The 18,451-nt window shown below is 36.4% G+C and overlaps 1 protein-coding gene across 1 annotated transcript in view; it reads right to left on the reverse strand.

The window, feature by feature from the left end:
• Positions 1 to 18,228, reverse strand: part of LOC138028224 (ATP-binding cassette sub-family G member 4-like) — a 68,141-nt gene extending 49,913 nt beyond the window's left edge. The window contains exons 1-9 of the mRNA XM_068875685.1: positions 17,725 to 18,228; positions 13,038 to 13,112; positions 10,737 to 10,779; positions 10,036 to 10,168; positions 8,998 to 9,054; positions 8,189 to 8,334; positions 5,629 to 5,752; positions 3,672 to 3,786; positions 1,540 to 1,742 (exon numbers count right to left, since the gene is read on the reverse strand). Coding sequence (XP_068731786.1) covers positions 1,540 to 1,742; positions 3,672 to 3,786; positions 5,629 to 5,752; positions 8,189 to 8,334; positions 8,998 to 9,054; positions 10,036 to 10,168; positions 10,737 to 10,779; positions 13,038 to 13,112; positions 17,725 to 17,932 — 1,104 coding nt within the window. The 5' untranslated portion in view covers positions 17,933 to 18,228. The remainder of the gene's footprint in view (positions 1 to 1,539; positions 1,743 to 3,671; positions 3,787 to 5,628; positions 5,753 to 8,188; positions 8,335 to 8,997; positions 9,055 to 10,035; positions 10,169 to 10,736; positions 10,780 to 13,037; positions 13,113 to 17,724) is intronic.
• Between the last annotated feature and the right edge of the window lie 223 nt (positions 18,229 to 18,451).

Below are 18,451 nucleotides of genomic sequence, written 5' to 3' on the forward strand. Positions count from 1 at the left end.
TTTGAAGATTTCGTTTTTTGCGCCAGCACTTCTTTCTCTTCACGGCATAGGCCTTACACCTTACGACGTAAAGCACCAAAATTATTTTGTCGAGTTGATCTACTATAACTACAATGTGCAGTAGTCACACAACAAAAGAATTGTGAGCGTTACGTCATAAGGGTACTGTGTACACTTTAAGACCCTGAGGGTTCCTTCGGCTCGAGGTAACCTAAACACTCCCGCACGAAGAAGAGAGCACGTCCATTAACTGAATTTTCGACTTCGGGCAACTTGTTTCGTTGGTATACCGCTATCGGTGATAGTGTAAAGCAAAAGAATCGGGTTAAATTCTCTTACAATTTCAATGAAATGTCAGTCAGACAGGTATCGAGTGTTGATTATTACCGTTAAACATAAGAGGTGTGATCTTGATATACCCCCAAATTCTCATGTACACAAAGAACTTTATGGGTACTAGTTGGGAGAATGGACGTTTTCATCGTGGGAATGAGAAGGTTAAGCCTGAAAGGTCACCTTTATAGTTTCAATACGGTAGTCGGTTTAGTTTATTTCAAACACACTCCGATAGCTTCATCGTTTTTTTTTTTTTCCGAAACTAGCCTCGTCAGTAAAATATTGGTTGATTTCATGTAACTTCGCGCCAAAGGCAGACGCCAGGGTCTAGCTGATGGCATGCGGTGCTCACCAAGCATTGGACCTTCTTGGTTTCAAAATGGCGGCTCAGTTGGTTGAGCATCGCAGGATCAAATACTCCGCCCGGACCACCAATTAAATTAGTCTTTAGATAACTGAGGAGAAAGTACTGCCTTTGTAATGATCATTGCAAATAGTTAAGACTCTCTACTGAATTCGGATACAGGGGTTTCATAAAGTTTTTAAAGTAGAAAGAGTAAGAGGGCACGGTCCTATATATAGTTTGGCTTTTGATCTTGAGACCTCCTTTGACCAAAGGCGGGTCTGTACTCAGCGTAGACGGGTGCTCTTACCCAGGTCCCGCAGCTTCTAATAAAACCTCTGCCGATAAGGACGATAAACCGTCTCACAACCCTTCAATGTTTATAATCTTGTAGGACGTAAAGGAACCCACACACGTACACTATTCGCAAAAAGTAGGGCATGGAGTTCCCGGTGTTGTGGTCTGTCTTCTGTGGTATAACATGGTTGGGAGGTTAATTGCTCGGAGAGTTTCAATCGAGTGTCGTAAAACCAAAACCAAAGTAATTACTTTGGCCAATCAAAAAGGACGGAGACAATCCAGTAAACTAATCAAAACTCGAAGTTATCACACGTAGCCGACACAAAGCGCGGTAAAATGTGCACGCGCGAGCCACGATTGGTTTTGCCAGGTTTCAATTCTGATTGGTTGAAAAAGTGGGGCGAGAACTTTGAACCAATCAATGAGTGAAGTAATGCAAAACCAAAGTAATTCGCTATTATTTTCGACACTCAATTGAAAACCGCTCTATTAGCTACATCAAGCTACTCTAAAACCTGAGGATAAATAAATATATGATGGTGATGACAATTATGACGAACCTGAGTTGTTTGACTAGCTGCATGGATAATACTATCAGTGCTCGTTTTCACATTACAGTTCGGCAGCATGGACACCATCATACCACAGTTTGCGTTAATTGTAAGGCTCTTCTTCTTTGCATTGCTCTCTTCACGCGCTTTCCATGCCTTCACAAGACTTGGAATTACATTCTCGCCATATTCCCCTGATGCCACTTCAATTACTGGAAACAATCATACGAAAAAAAGAAAGGACAATTTACGCTTAAACCATAGAGCCATGACATCCGTTGCTTTCAAGAATTAGTATCTGATATACAAGCAAATTGTGCTTTTCGCTCGTTCTGATTAGTCAACTCCGAGATGAATGACAAGTATTCTTCACCTCGGATTAGCGGAACAGAGACAAAATGGTCTCCTTCAATGCCAGTAAGTAATACTCTTAAGCTGTTAGGTATTCATCCTAGTGTTGTATAAACCGGCTAAAAAAATCATTCGCCTCAATGTAGGAGAAAGTGGTTAAAGTGATCAACTCGCACGAGTAACTGTTCATTGCTATTCATGCAAAAGATTTCTCTGTTTTTCAATTGGCTCGCATTCTTCCGGACAAAATCAACAACACATCCCTCATGACGTCTCGTTTATATTTGGTTTCATTAACAGGTGAACTTGCTCCTAAAAGACGCCTTACAAAACACAAATCGACTTTAAAAGTTAAAAGAATTTGTTCAACTGAGCTGCCTTCCCGATTTTGAGTCTAAACGATTCGATGATCATTGGAAGATCACTAAATTCCTTAACCAAAGTTGCACAAAGATCAACGAGTACGTTGGGGATAAATCATCGATGTTGGCTGACTATATGTAGATTCGGATTGATTAAAATAACCCCACTATAGTGTTTTCCTTGCATGCCGTAACCGTCGAAGTTGCTTCTACTTTCTAATTATTCAAGATGGCGACGCTTAGCTAGATTATTCTGACACGGTCTAGCATGCGAAGGCAGACGTATTTCCGGGAGAAACGACCGCAGGAAATACGTCTGCGTTCGCAGGCGAGATACAGCCACGTTTCCTTCAAAAAACCTTCGAATACATTTGAAACTATTTCCTCTGCTTTATAATTACTCTATTGAAGGAGTGGTAGTTGCCTTTGAGTAACGCTTTAATTGGCATTACTATCCTCGCCAAAACTCGCCATTGGCGCTTTTCACGTTACGTAATCGCCGACATGTTGGCGGACAAAGCAAGAGATCTCTTCATAGCTTCTTTTGTTTGTCCGCCAGTATTAATTAACACATTTCACCCTTGTTATCCGTGTCTCGAGTGCTTGGCTGCAAACCACCTGTTGATTGAGTAGCATCGCCGGGTCTTGTCAGTCACGAATAGGGCACGTGGGATTTTCATTGTCCCGTCGAAACATTCTTTTAATTCCTGCCAATATTCCGGCTGGAATAACACTAAGGCGTGATTGAAATACAAACACTGGCTTGTATTTGGTTCGTCATAAAAATACCTTAATCGTAATTTTATTCTGAAGGAAAGCAAGTCTAGACAATTTTGGAAGGCTAAACATCTTGTGGAACCTTTTGTGATCAGAAAATGGACTGTACTTGCATTAGTTGCCTGTAATTCTGGATTAGCTTTATCAGGCCTTGAACAACTGCATGAGTAAAGACGTTTAAAGAAAGTTGGCCAGACTTCGGTTCGGGATGGGTGTCCAAAGACACAAAAACAGTAGAAACTTTGAAGAGCTTTCTTGCATGGAGACAGGTTATGCTACTTACGAAAACTGTGAAATTCCCACGCGCTTTACTAATAATTTATTTTATTTATTTATTTATTTATTTACTTATAACGCGCAAGTATCAATTTACATTTTCACCTGCATTTTTACCCAACTGAACAAACACTTGGAATACAATATCATCCACTCATCATCCATCATCCACTTGATTTGCTAAATTAATTTAGCAAAGATTAAAATTCCTGACAAGGACAGGTTAGAACTTGAATTTGTTCTTGTGTCCAACGGAGAAAACCAGCCTCAAGTTATTTTACAATGTTCAGTTTATGACAGGAAATGAAATAAAACAGATAAATGGCAAGATATTCGTGTTTACTCAACGACCTTACGTTGACTGTAAGTACGTACTGTAATCAGCTGGATTGTGGTACTTGGGACAGACGAGGCCTTCTCCAGACAAATATGGCAACAGTTCTTGCACAGAGCCATGGAACAAGCAATGGCCTTCAGACAATATGTACAACTAAAACAAATCCATAAAGTCATATGTTGGATGTAGTCCTTTAGCAGTATATTTTACAAAAAATGAATAAACTGTTTGAGTGAGGTCACAAGCTGCTCTTGAGAAGTTTAATCCAAGCTTTCGATAATCTATCCCATCATCCAAGATCGGCGAAAGCTTGGATTAAAATTTTCAAAAGCAGCTCAAGGCCAAACTCAAAACAGTTTATTAACATCCAAAAATTATTTTATAAGAGACAATCTATTCCAGTAATAAACAATAACAATATTATTAATATTAAATGAGTTTTTTTGCCACCAAGAAAATTTTGAGTTTGATGCAAGTGGTAGCAGACCAAACGCTAGCTTTGACCTTGATTATTCCGGATAATAATAAACACCGAATTCAACAATAATATTGTTTTATGAAATATTAATTTTGATACTCAGTACTTTATTGTATTCTTAGACAAGAAAATATATACAGAATGATTTGCAATCAACAATGAAGCCTTTGTAGTCAATGATGCATAGTGTGCGCAACCTCCAGATATGTGAATAGTCCGTTTTCGAATTTTAGAATTATCCACTTCGAATTATCACTCAATACAAACACCAATGACACATTAATACAGGGTTAGCCTCAACCTAAAGTAAAGTATTCACAAAAACCGACGGGAAGGTGCCTGATTTGAAAATGAAACAATAGACAGAGTTGTAAACAGGTCATCTTCTTGCTGAAATTTGTGAATATGTTCACTTTCGATGGAGGCTAAGGTAAAGGTAAAGTATGCTACAAGCCTAGAAGGTCCATCAGACCGGCGCTTATCTCCAGTTTCTGTAGCATGAAGCGACTAGGAGTATTTCTACTCACCCCTGGATGGGATGCCAGTCCATCGTAGGGTTACCCCCAGCATTAAATTCGCCGGTACACATTTATACCCCTGGGTGGAGAAAGGCACCGTGAGAGTAAAGTGTCTTGCCCAAGAACACAACACAATTTCCCCGGCCAGGACACGAACCCGGATCACTGGATCCGAAGTGGAGCGCACTAACCATGAGGCCACCGTGCCTCCCACTCAGATGGAGGCTAACCCTGTAATAATGCGCTCTCAGTACTTTTATTCAGCAGTCACGGCAAACTTGAAACTGGGCTATTATCTGCTGCTGGTACCTATGTTCAGAAATCCATATAATTGGATGCATGCCTTCAGTTAGTAGTTTTGGTATATAACACAAATATTTACCCCAATATGTCTGAGCATTTTGCTACCTGTTTTAAACAATAAGGTAGATTAGCATTACATTTAGGTGGTAAGCAGAGTGATGTCTAGAAACAAATGCAGCTACTTCTTAAGGTGTCTGAAATGAGACCTTCAAGTAACTGTCATAAACAAACTTTTCCACTTTATTATTTTATTCTCCAAAATTGTCCCAAATACATCATGTTGTTTTTAGAACCTTTTTATTGAAATTTCACTTTGTTATTGGCTTTGAAAGATGGGAAATGTGGTCACACTTTGATCAATAACTGAGTAATGAAGGGAAATGGGTTCAATACCTGGCTGACGTCACAGACTGCTTTGCATTGAGATAGTTCTTTGACAACAGCGATGCAATTAATTTGTGACTTCAACCCCGTATCAAATCCATTCCCTTCATCGCTCGGTTATTGATCCAAGTATGACCATTTTCCCCGTCTTTCAAAGCCAATAAATAAGTGAAATTTGAATGAAAAGGTTCCAAAAACTACACAATATAATTATTTGGGATGATTACGGAAAATAAATTAAATGAAACAGTTTGTTGAAGTGACATGCACTTAAGTCAATATGCATGCACATGCACCAGTGTAAAAACTGACCTTGTCAAACATTTCAAAGAGTTTTGCACTCGGTTGATGAATGGTGCAAATCACGGTCCTTCCACCATGGGCAAGTGTTCGCATAAGGCTAATGCACTGATAGGCAGATGAGCTGTCCAAGCCACTAGTGAAAAGAAATAATTATTATAAGATAGATGGTAATTCATGACGATGACAGCCAATAGAAAATTGAAGCAGTACTTAGGCCACATCTACACCTCTGTGCAGTCAGTACAGAATAAGAATGGTATAATAATAATAATAATAATAATAATAATAATATATAATTATTATTATTATTGTTATTATTATCATTTACAGAATTATTTATAGTAAATAATAATCATTACCATTAACAAACACAAAACCCACATATCATAATAATATTAATTTTATTAGCACTCCAACATCATTCATTCATTCATTCAACAAGGACAAACTCCTCTTTTTCTTCTTATTATTAGGGACATTTAGATTCTAGGACGAGAACGACTACGAGTACAAGATTTCCTCATAGAACAACAGTGAGTGCGTGCAAACCAGTGTCATTTTGGCCGGACAAATATGATACCGTCATCATTTTAGTACGAAGTTTTGCAACAATGTTGTTGTGTCAAACAAGTCACCAACAAGGTGGTAGTTTTGGCATTTTTCGAGCAGGAAAAGGCTCAGTTACCAGCAAAGAATAATTAAGCAACAAAGAGTAAGATTAATCATCCGGGTTGTAAATTTTTAAAGTACTTTTGCTAAAAACAGGCAGTCAAATATTCATTCCTGTCCTCGAATCTAAAGGTCCCTATTATTATTATTATTATTATTATTATTATTATTATTATTATTATTATTATTATTATTATTTCTATTATAGCCTCATGGGGTACTAGCTATGTAAACCCGATAAATACAAGTTATACAGAGAACAAGTAGCTCTCTAGACCCAACAAGTAAGGAATCTGAACAGAATATACGCCATCGCCAGGATTGTTGTCTTCTGGGTGTGTTCCCTGTGGCACTATGGCCTTGTTTTTTTTTAGCCCAGTGGTAGTATTAATTTTTGAACTAGTACTCGGAAGGTGACAGGTTTGACAACTGCAAAGGAACACTAGGATTTTCTTTCCCCAAGTTAACCTCTAAAACACAATCTCTTCATCAATTTACTGGGGTTAATAAAGGCAAATCTTTGCTGACATCATTTTGTCTCAATAACATACGAGTTTGCTTGCAGAATGCATCATGCTATTCATACCGTAAATTAACTTTAAAAGGTATAAGAACATGTTAAACTTAGTTACATTTCCAATTTTAAGCCTTTTGGCTTTGAGAAGGCGCAAGTTCTTAGAAATAAAAAACTGATAAATTCTTGGGTGGCAAAAGCCCTTAATGAGCCCATATATTCTTTATAAAAGATCAAATTTTCAAAGCGTCATTACTCAGAGATTATGTTGTAAATTGCAATCAAAGTTTCAGAGATAGCTCGTTATGTAACAGACTTTCAATATTTAGTTTTGATTTTTTGGCTGATACAGTAGATTAGAAAACAATGGGCTTGTGCTTATGAGACAAAAAATGTAAGCAAAGATTCCCCAAATTATATACCATCTTATCCTCTACACTTCCAAAAATGCCAAATGTTAACTCTTTCAGTCACAGCAGTAAAGCAGGAAAACCTGCACCTAGTTTAATGGCCCAGCTCACATGAGCATCCTTAGAGGTAGACCATCTAAACTGCTAATACTATAGAAAGTGGTTGGTCATTAGCTCCACTGCTGTTAGGAACACTGGGGATTTTTTTCCTGAGAATACCCTAACAACACAAGTCAACCTTAAAAAACAAATCTCTTATTATCATTCATTAACAAGTCAGATAAAATTCTTGCATCAGCTGTGTATCAGATAAAAGAAGGCTGGCTTTGGCTTGCCTTTGTAAAAACATACACAGGCTAGTGGTCGATTTTGACAGCAGTTAAAACATTGAACAATAAATAATAGTAGAGGTTGTGGTGACGATAACAGGGCTTGAAATTGCAACCAATACAATCGCATTTGCAACTGAATTTTTTTCCCCTTGCGATTAAAATATCTGGAGAAGTTGCAAATTTGTGACTTGTTTTCACCTTCCCTCTTTTGAAACAAAAGGCTTAGCAGTTGCCACTTTGCTGCTACTTTTGCTAAAATAAATGAAGAAATAAAATTATTTTGTTTCTCGCCGTGAATTTTCTTTCAATCTGAAGATAGCGTAATTGTAGCGTAATTTCGCTGATGTTACAGTGTACATGCACAACTCCATTCCTTCGATATCATTCGCCAGTTTCAGTGGTTTCTTTCAACACAAATATTGTGAGCTCATATTTTGTTTTGCTACACCGCTGACAACACAATGCAGCACAACGATTTTGCGACTAAAACTTTGCGAAATTTTGACTACCGGTAAACTTTGGTATCTTGTTGCAAAATTGCGACCTGATTTTTTCCTTAATTTCAAGCCCTGGATGATAATGATAATGATGCCAACAACTGTCATAAGTCATAATAATTTGTATTCCTATATATAATTTATTACCTTGTTGGTTCATCAAGGAAAATCACTGGTGGATTGTTGACAAGTTCAAGTGCAATGGCCAGTCTTTTTCTCTGACCTCCGGAAATTTCACTCAGTCTTGTGTTGGCTGTCTCTGTTAAGCCAAGATTGAGCATGATTTCGTTGATCTATGAAAAGAAATACCGTGTTACCAAGGTATCAGTAGAGTTCTTGTGCACCAAGTTGTCAGAATCTGCTTTTAAGAAAAAGATTCTTAGTGTAGCCATTGAACTTGATGTAATTTGGAACCTCCGCTAAAACAAGAAAATAATAATTTTAAACCACAGGAAATAATATTTACAATAAAAATTGTTTGACCTTTTTCCAATGAAAATAAATAAATAAATTTCAAAAAAGCTGGTTTTGGTTTCCAAATTTCCCAGGTAATGCCATCTTGAATAATATTATTGACATGTGGTTGCCTTTTTGTTTCAAAACAAAAGCTCTCTGAGTGAAAACAACAAGGCAAACCATAACACGTCACAATATTAATAAAGATGGTGGCATCCTGGAAATTTGAAAGAAAATTGTCGAGCAAATTTGATTTGTCTTCATTGTGTGCTCATGTAGCTGCTTAACTACGAAATTGCCAAGATATAACATATACAGGAAGTACTGTATCTTGCTACCATTATTTTGTCTTTCTATATACATTAAGTTACAGCTCCTTGTGTTTTTTTTTCCAAGAAGGCCCCTTAACTCAGTTAGTCAGAGGTATAGCTTTCACTATAGTAAACTAATCATAACAGTATATTCACCAAAAGGTGAAGTGCACACAAAGTTAAACCTACCACTCTTTCTTTGTCTTCATGGGTGAGACATTCTCTTAGATGCAAATTGGCTGAGACCTAACCAGATAAAAGTCAGCTATTAATATTCTTATTGTACATAAAATTTGCTTAAGTTAAAAAATGAACTATATACAAGACTAAAAATTATATTGAAAAAGTAAAATCCAAACTTGTTCAAAACTAGGTCATCATCACCTGGGGTTGATCACCAAAACATTTGGATTTCACTTTTAAGATAACCTTTAGCCTGGTAAATGGTTCATTTTTAAACCATTCACTCTAAACTGGCCATACTTTAGTATTTTACTCCGTCTAATTCCAGACGATTTTACTCGTCAATGGGGAACCCCCAGGAGTCAATCGGTTAATATCATTATTGTTGGAAAATGGACTGCATGACTGTCACGCTGTGAGTGAACTTTGTTCCTTTTGTTCTCGTTGCTTGGTGAATAAGCTGCAATTACATTGACATAAGTTTAGGATTTCAAAGCCATGTGTGAGTCACAGTGTGATCTAGCTATTGTAATTTTCCTTCGAGTTGAGATATTAAAATAGTGAAGTGATTCAAGTCTGTTGGCCATTTTAACATGAATATTATCAGGAAAATTTCTTGTGTTAGAAGCAACTCGGAAGATTCCTGACATTATTCTTCTTATTATTAAGTTATTTTGAAAGTTCACCCAAGATTTAACTACCAGCGATTTTTGCAGGGGTGAATGGGGAGGGTACTTGTTTGCTGCATAGATTTAAGGACGATACTGTCTTGGTGGTTGCAAAAATTTACATGAATTATTCAAGCAAATCTCACAAAAGGGACTTGTGTTCAGCTGCCGAAAAACACAACTTATTCCAATCAAACCTCAGTGTAGTTCAAAAGATCTTATAAACAGCAACATCTTTAGTTTAAATCCCACGTCTTTGTTGCACGCTCTGTTTCCTTCTCATATCAACATGTTCTGAGAGGCACCAAACCTTTCAAGACCCAAAACCAATAACTAATACATGACAAAAATACAAATAATAATTTATTATATTTACCATCATGGATTCCATAACTGTGAGGTGAGGTAATAAAACATCATCTTGCATGATGTAACATGACATTTTACGAAACTGTCGCAAGTTGCGCTCGACTCCATTGACCAAAACCCTACCACCTGCGTCTTTTGTTCTAAAGGGAAAAGGCAAGATGCAACTTATACCCCATTCACACCAACAAGACATGTTTAATTAAACTTGGTTTAACAAAATAAAAATCAGTCACAGAAAAATGTAGGTCTGGCTTTTCCATGAGATTCAGGTTTGTTTCAACACATGCTTTGACCTGTGCTAAATTCATAGTCGACAAAAGTCAGTAAACATGCAGGGTTCTCCCTAGTTTTCAGTGCAACAGGTATGGCACCTTTTCAAACCGGTAAAGCAATTGGTTAATGTTATACGTTCTGCAAAGGATAAGCTACTTCTGAGCGTTTGCAGGCGGTAAGTGCTCTTACAAGCGGTAAATTTTACCGGTTACTGCCTGATAAGGAGAACCCTGAACATGATTTAAAAAGAAAACACTTTGAAACCGTGTTTAACTAAACATGTTTAAAACAAGTTTAAGGTTTGGTGTGAATGGGGCATTAAATTACTTCCATTAATATCAAGTCATGTAAATTGCTATTCAATTGGTAGACAAGTTCTTGTACCATTTGTTTCATATCATCAAATAAATCAAACTTTAAACTTAAAAAACTTACCTGTACCCAGCTAGAATGTTAATTAATGTTGATTTTCCAGCTCCTGCAAAACAAGCAAATGGTAAAATTTATCATGACGACACTCTGTGGTGCTGACATTTACCCGAGTCAATAACCAAAACAGCTGAGTGTCTTCATGATAAAAACTAACGATAAAAAGTTGACACGTTTCAACCTTCTGGAGGTCATTTTCAAGTGCGAGTTAAAATGTATAAGTAATTAGCATAAATATGTTTGTCACAGTTAAAAATAGTTTTAAAAATACCATGATCACTAAAATGGAGTAAAATATGTAAAATAAGTGAGAAAATATTTGTGAAATTAACAAAGGGGGGACATAAGTATGTTTAGATCAGTTTATAAAAGCTTATTGTTGTTTCTTCTTCTAATTACTTTATGTCCCCCCCTTCGTTAATTTCACAAATATTTTATCACTTATGTTACATATTTTACTGCTTTTTAGTGATCATGGTATTTTTAAACTATTTTTAACTATGACAAACATATTTATGCTAAATAACTTGTACATTTTAAATCGCCCTTGAAAATGACCTCTGGAAGGTCGATACGTTGTGACCTTTTATTGTTAGTTTTTATCATAAAATCGTCTTCTAAGAAATTGCTCATCAAGAGCTGAGTGTCTACTCTGCAATTTCCATAAACCTGTTTATGTGACATTTTGAACATACCTTATAGTAAAAACCCAGTCTAAATTGCTAAAAATGAGTGTATCATGCAGACAATTTGAAAAGTCCAAACCATTGTGTGCACTGGTCCTTCAAGCCACTAACATGAGTGAACATAGTTCTGCAGTGTGCATTATTATATCTCTTATGGTGATGGTGATGGTGATGGTGATAATAGAAAATACAGCAATCTGGTAAATGGAAGTCTAATAATATTTGGCCTCATTTGAGAACAAAAATTCATCAAATTTTGCTCCTCTAGGGAAGGCTAGAAATGCTCACTGGTGCGAATGGAATTTGCATTATCAGAGCTCATCAGGTATTAGTTCTTCTCAAAATTCCTGATATCAAATATTTCATGCAGTCTTCTTGCATTCCTGGCCACTGCCACGTGAGAGTGAGGACCTTCCTTATGTTAACAGACTTGTTTTTGAGCCTCAAAGCTCCTTCATGTACCTACAACGTCCCTGACACTCTAACCTCTAATATGGCTTCATTAGCACAAATTGACTTCCCTAAACCCACTGCAGCCAATGCAATCATTCGAAAAGAAGAAGAAGAAGAAGCTCAGATGAGGTATTGGGCAGGGCATCATGGTTAATATGTTACGCATAGGAACTAGAATGTACCCTACCAATTTGCAAGACCTTTGGACGAGCGATTATTGTGGGTCTAGTGACCAGGGCAAAGACTCTGAGGAGGATACTGGTGAGGATACTTATGTTGATAAATTTAGTAATGATGATGATGATGACAGTGACTCTGAACATGACAGAAATCTAACAAAAGACTGCACTATTCAGAATACTTTCATGTGCCAGGTGATAGCAGGCCTTTTTCAGCAATCTCAGGGATGGCGCAGTGGTGAGAGCACTCGCCTCCCACCAATGTGGCCCGGGTTCGATTCCCGGACTCAGTGTCATATGTGAGTTGAGTTTGTTTGTTCTCTGCTCTGCACCAAGGTTTTTTTCTCCAGGTACTCCGGTTTTCCCCTCTCCTCAAAAACCAATATTTGATTAGATTTGCGTTAACTTGTTAATTTCAATTTACAGTGTCCCTGATTAGTGCTCTACGGCGCTAGAAGATTAGACACTTAAATAAAGTTCCTTTCCTTTCCTTATGCAGCTACAAAATTTGTAAAATTTTGCACTGTCTTTATTGCCTCCGTTCTCCAGTAATCTCATATTTCGTTTTGAGACTTACATCATTAAATGCTCCATGCACCATATCGATGCTCCAAAATTATATAATTTTTCCCTATCATAACTCAGGTTGGGATTTTCGTAGCAGGGAATGGGGTTTTTAAGTAAACTTGCCACTGGGACTGGGATTTTGTCCAAATTTGGACTGGGGACTGGGAACTGGGAAATTTATGAGCAGTTCTAATTTCTTGGTCGGTTGTTTTGCTCATGGTTAAACTATTTTCTTTGGAAATGCTTTTAGATCAACTGAGTCCTTCTGTTAATGTTTAAAAAAGGTGGAATAATTCCAATGTAACCTTGACATGGGGGAACAACTAAACATTCATAAAAACATTACTTTACCACTGTCAAAATTTGAGCTTTGGAAGATAAGCATTCCCCCAAGGGAATAGGTAAAAATAAAAGCTAAATACCTGATGGTCCAAGCACAGCTACGAGTTCACCACTCTTGAATTCACCAGATACTCCATGTACTATCGTTTTGATATCTAAAAATCATTTGGGGGCAAAATAATTAATAAAGTCTTAAGTTGTGCTTAGAATCCCAAGACCATTCTTGACGTACTGTATGAAGTATATTCCAACACTGCCACTCCTATGTGGGCATTTCAGGGTTAATATAATTATTAATATTTTACAGTGCTCTTCAGGGTACTTTGGCCACATTGCTAGTTCATGTTCTGTTCACTATCAATTAATAAAGAACACATAGATAATCCCTGTTCAGTCGACATAGCATTCTTGTCTTGCGCCATCAACGGTTTTTGTATAATTCCAGAGAAATACTGGAAACAAAACATCTCTCATGCATTATTATGTTTGGCATAAGAGAGATTTATTTATTAGAAGAAAGAGGAACTGTGGAAACCATGAAATATCATGCTAGTTAAATGTGAACCACAAGAGAGGAATTGACATTTAAGTTAAAAACTATGCTAAAAAAGCAAACATAATATGCTGAACCTACAACAACATGCATTGTCCAATAAGGTATCAAGATCGCATGCTGCAAGCAGCCCAAGAAAAGGGAATGACATACACAACATGAGAGGGATTTAGGTATTTTAAAGAGACCCCCAAAATGGCTCCATGATCACCTCACATACTTTTCAATTTTCAAAGAGTATCCTCTCTTGATCACACACCTTAGATCACAAAACTAAAGGAAATCCAAATCATCATGATCACAAACAAATTAGCATATAAATATAAATATTATTATAACAAAAAAAACTCTCAACGATTTACAAAATTTATATGTATATAATGGGAAAATCCCTGCATCACTTCCCAGAAATGAGACTTTGAGTACAGAACTGTTGAGGCTTGAATTACAATTTATTACACACAATTCATTATCATTGAAAAATGCTATTTTTTCCAGGTGTAAACAAAGCTGGGTATCATTAATTTTATCACAAAAAGACTTTAGGGCTTTAGGTTTTAAGCAGCTTATTCTCAGCTAGTAAGTCCAAAGATCAACTGATGACATTCAGGTCACATAATGTATAGTTCTCAGAAAATCAATATTAGTGTCATTCATGATGGAACACAGTAAATGTGATTAACCTCAAAACTTGTGAATAAACGTGTCTGGGAAAGCTTGCACCTGTTGAAGACAATCTGTGACTTTTGACTTACCAAGGAGAGGAAAGGTGGTTGAAGTCACAAAATGTTCTGGTATAAATCTGAGCCATTGAAAATTTGTCTCAAGAATGAAAGAACTATATCTAACTTGAGGCAAGAATGAACTAGTGAGGGATAACAACTCAATGGAAAGCAAAATTACTTTTGCCTTAGAAATTAAATCTGTGAATTTTAGAATTAACTGTTAACTACCGATACATACACTGTACAAGAAAAGGAAAAATCAGGACTTGTATTAACATGGCGATTTTTTGCATAAGGTGATTTGTTGTTTTACGTAATTTAATGCAAAATTGCAAATTGAAAAACCTAAACTTGTAATTTAATAGAATCGAATTCCTAGCTTCATCATCACATTTTGGAACCCCTGGAGTGGCTGAATAATTAAGGCACTGTTAAGACAAGAAGTATTCCCTGTTTGAATTCTCGCCTGTACTTGTACATGTACACTGTAAGTCAGAGTCAACTGGTCTGCCTTCTGCCAAGCTGGGATAAATATTTCAAGGTGTTCCTTGTGGCCGTAAAACCCTGGTGAAAGCCATCTTGAGATTAAGTGCATGTATATTGCACCTTTACATGTCAATGAAACGAATTATTTGGGATTTCTGTCTACATTTTCTCGTGTATTTTCTTTGCAGTGATCATCCAATCTTGCCGTTGAATACAGTAATCTACAGACGTGGATTGCAAAATGTAACGCGACTGAGGGTCACATGCAATTTAAATGCACCAAAAAGTACCACCCATACATTCATCAGAAATGACCAGGTCTGTCAAAATCAAATTAGTCAGTCTTAGAACTCTCGTGAGCAGATAACAACAAAATCTCCACTTATTCAGGTGCCAATAATATAGTTAATCACTGCACAACTTCATGATGACGCATTTACATGTAAACAACGAAAAAAGAAAAAAAGTTTGGTCATACATTTAATAAACAAATTTAATAGACGCAAGACCCGAAACATATCAAATTTCATTCTCACATGATAGATACATGCGAAAAAGAAAGTATTGACTGACTTGTTCAATATTATGATGTCTTATGGTCTTGGATTTTGCTTTTGTGTACAAACAGAGACAAACAAAACAAGGACAATGCATGTAAGCTTGGCAGCAGTTTTTTGGGGTTCACTTACACCTGAATCACTTTTACTGTAATTTCACACCACATCTGTTGCCCACGTGCATTTGAGTTCATGTCAATATAATGTTTTTGTGTTCCTTTGTCAACTTTATTACTTCCGGAAACTGCCAGTTATACCTAAATAAGAGTTGTAAATACCACAATGTTGACGAATTTATAGTGAAAAGAGGGACCATAGCATTTCAGGGTAACTATGGTGGGTCAAGGTGCTCTGTGCGTCTGCAGTCAACAATACTATTCATGGCATATGTGGTATTTTGATGACAGGTTAATGTCAATCACTAAATGAGCAGTAGGTTTCAAAAGCCACTGACAATAAAACAAGTAATATTGTATACTTTTTGTCTCACTGGTTTCTGCTCTCTTAAGGATTTAGAGAAAAGTACTAAGACTCAAAACAGGCATTGCAGAGTTGAATAGATGCGAATCATGTGACACTATTTCGTTCCGTTGTGCACCATACAATATAAATTTAAATAATAGGCTTACAGAAATCTACCATGCATGATCAGTCTAACTTTAATGATTTCTTTACTGTCCTTCTTGAAAACAGATAAATTATAAATCACAGGTATAAATAATATTCATGTACAGACAAATTTGAAGAAGAGGAACAACCTATTATTAAAACAAAACAAAAAAACACTGATTTTATGAAAATTGTTCAATACTTTAACCATATCATTCCTACAATAATTTTTTTCTTAGATAAGGAGAAATTTCATCTTCTACATTATCTTGAAACATTCATTTGATATTATTCTCAATAGCTGTTAACACTGGAATCATTATCCAAGCCTTCAAACTGCAAATATTTTATTTAACCTTGTTATTGATTTGGATGAATTTTGCAGAGCGCAATATTGCAAATTGTAAACAACGTAAACATGGAAATACTTGCAATTAAACTGTTGCCGCCTTTGAGCGAACTAAATAAAGATGGAGCTCTCAAGTTGAGAACTCAAAAAAGTGAACTTCATCCCATAGTACTAAGGTTGTAATATGAATCTCAGAAAAAATTATCTCTTTCGCCCTATTTTTCCAAGATACTTTTCAAGACAGGTTATAAAATTCTAAACTGGAACTTTCATGACAATCCTTGATAATGTTGTTTCTTAAGAAGAATAAAACAGATTGTAGTGTTAACCTTTCTACTATCAATATCATCTGAACAAAAAATTGTCAAATTTTCTCTTTATATCTTTATTTATTTATTTGTCTTTACAAGTGCTGGTCATGAACCAAAATGGGCAATTATCACTGTCACACCAATTTTATTTACCAATTTTTCCCACAAAGGTAGAAAAGATAAGAAATAAAGAAAATTCTTTTATAAATATACCGTCCTAAAGGTACTAATAATGCTTGCTGATTCAAATACAAATTACCCTGGATGCAGCCTGAAAATACCGAAGATGTATCAATAAATTTTTGTAATTCAATAATTTGTTCTTTGGTACAAAAATATTTAAGAGCCAAACCAGTTTGGGGCTAAACACTTTTAGAAATTCTAGAACAGGCACAAATACTTGTCAAAAGGCCAAATTAAAGCGATTGCAAAAAATTCCACTGTTTGGCGAAATATCTCGTGCAGGTAAGCTTACTGATAAACTTAAATTTTCCTTTTAGGGTAAAGTTTAAGAATAAATCCTTTCCAATTATTTGGTTCTTGGAGTGTCTATATATATATTTAAAAATGAAATCGCATAAATTGGAACAACGCTGGAAAGCTGAAACAAAAGGGAGTCAACCATACAAGTACACAAGTTCCTCAAACCTGGCAATTTTAGGATTTGTGTTTTTTTCAATTAAGGTGCGAAGTGGTGATCGTGAATTATTAGTTTTAATCGAGGAATTTGATTGCCAAGTCATACAAAACTTTTCTTGACGTATAAGTTAATTCCTATATTACTGGAAAGATCTGTAGAAGACCGTAATTGAGGAACACACTAAAGTGTCTGGCCCTTCACCTGCGGGGTCGGCCATAAAAACATTGTCGTGTTGTCTCGTCATGGCTGGGATGACATCTTGCAAAATAACAACATGATTAACTTTTACAACACCTCACAGAAAATAAGAGAGATTATTCAGACAAAAAGTGAAATAAATAAACCCACTTTTTTCCGTGGAAATATTAATATTAGCTTCTGACAAACTTCGAAGCGAGAAGGTACACGTTTCAGTTTCGCTACTGCACTATTGTTTGAGATCAACGTGCCCACATCTCTCTTCGAGTCAAGCGTCTCCACTTTCCTGAATTTTACAATGAATGCCTCTAAACTCTCTCGGGAGATATCAAAGCTTACCTTTTCGGCTTTGTTTCACACTGTAAGTAACATCAAGGAATTGTAAATCGACTTTCTGTCTCGGTCGCTGCCAGAAACTCAACCGTTCAAGATACTCCCCAGCCTCTAACATCGAATCTTTGCTGTCTACAGAAACAGTTTCTTCGCCTCCACAGCATGTGATTGCTGTTTTACAGCTCTCTGCACGGACAGAAATAAGATTTTCCATCGGCTTAAGCACCGCTAGCAATTACCGGGTGTATTGTTTCCCCGTCTTTTCAGTAATAATACAAGTCATGTGAGAGCGACTCAGTCGCTTCTTCGTCGATGTGCGCCTTATGTAAATTAGTCGAGTTAATAATTCATCAGTTGCATTTTCTGCAAATTTCCACTTTTCTTCGGTTTCGCAGCAACATGCGGTCGAACATAACAGGTTACAAGCCACAAGAACTCAACGAAAATAACTTTTGCCGTTTGGCGAGATTCCATAAATTGTTCGTCCTGCCAGAATCTCAGACGAGACCCATCCTACTGGGTCATCCCGAATTCCAAGCATTCATTACGTCACATGGTCCCGCGGAAAATTTGGAAAAAAAACCAATTATTTCGAAATTATTGGTAAATTACACAAAAGTAGTAGTTTATTTTTTGCAGTCTAATTACCCCCAGGTTACAGATTATTGTGATTGAAATATTGAGGTAATAGAGATTTTGGTGAAAAAATTGTTGGTTGGGGGAAAAGCTCCAA

This window comes from Montipora capricornis, chromosome 13 (assembly GCF_036669925.1).
Source record: "Montipora capricornis isolate CH-2021 chromosome 13, ASM3666992v2, whole genome shotgun sequence".
Lineage (NCBI taxonomy): Eukaryota > Metazoa > Cnidaria > Anthozoa > Scleractinia > Acroporidae > Montipora > Montipora capricornis.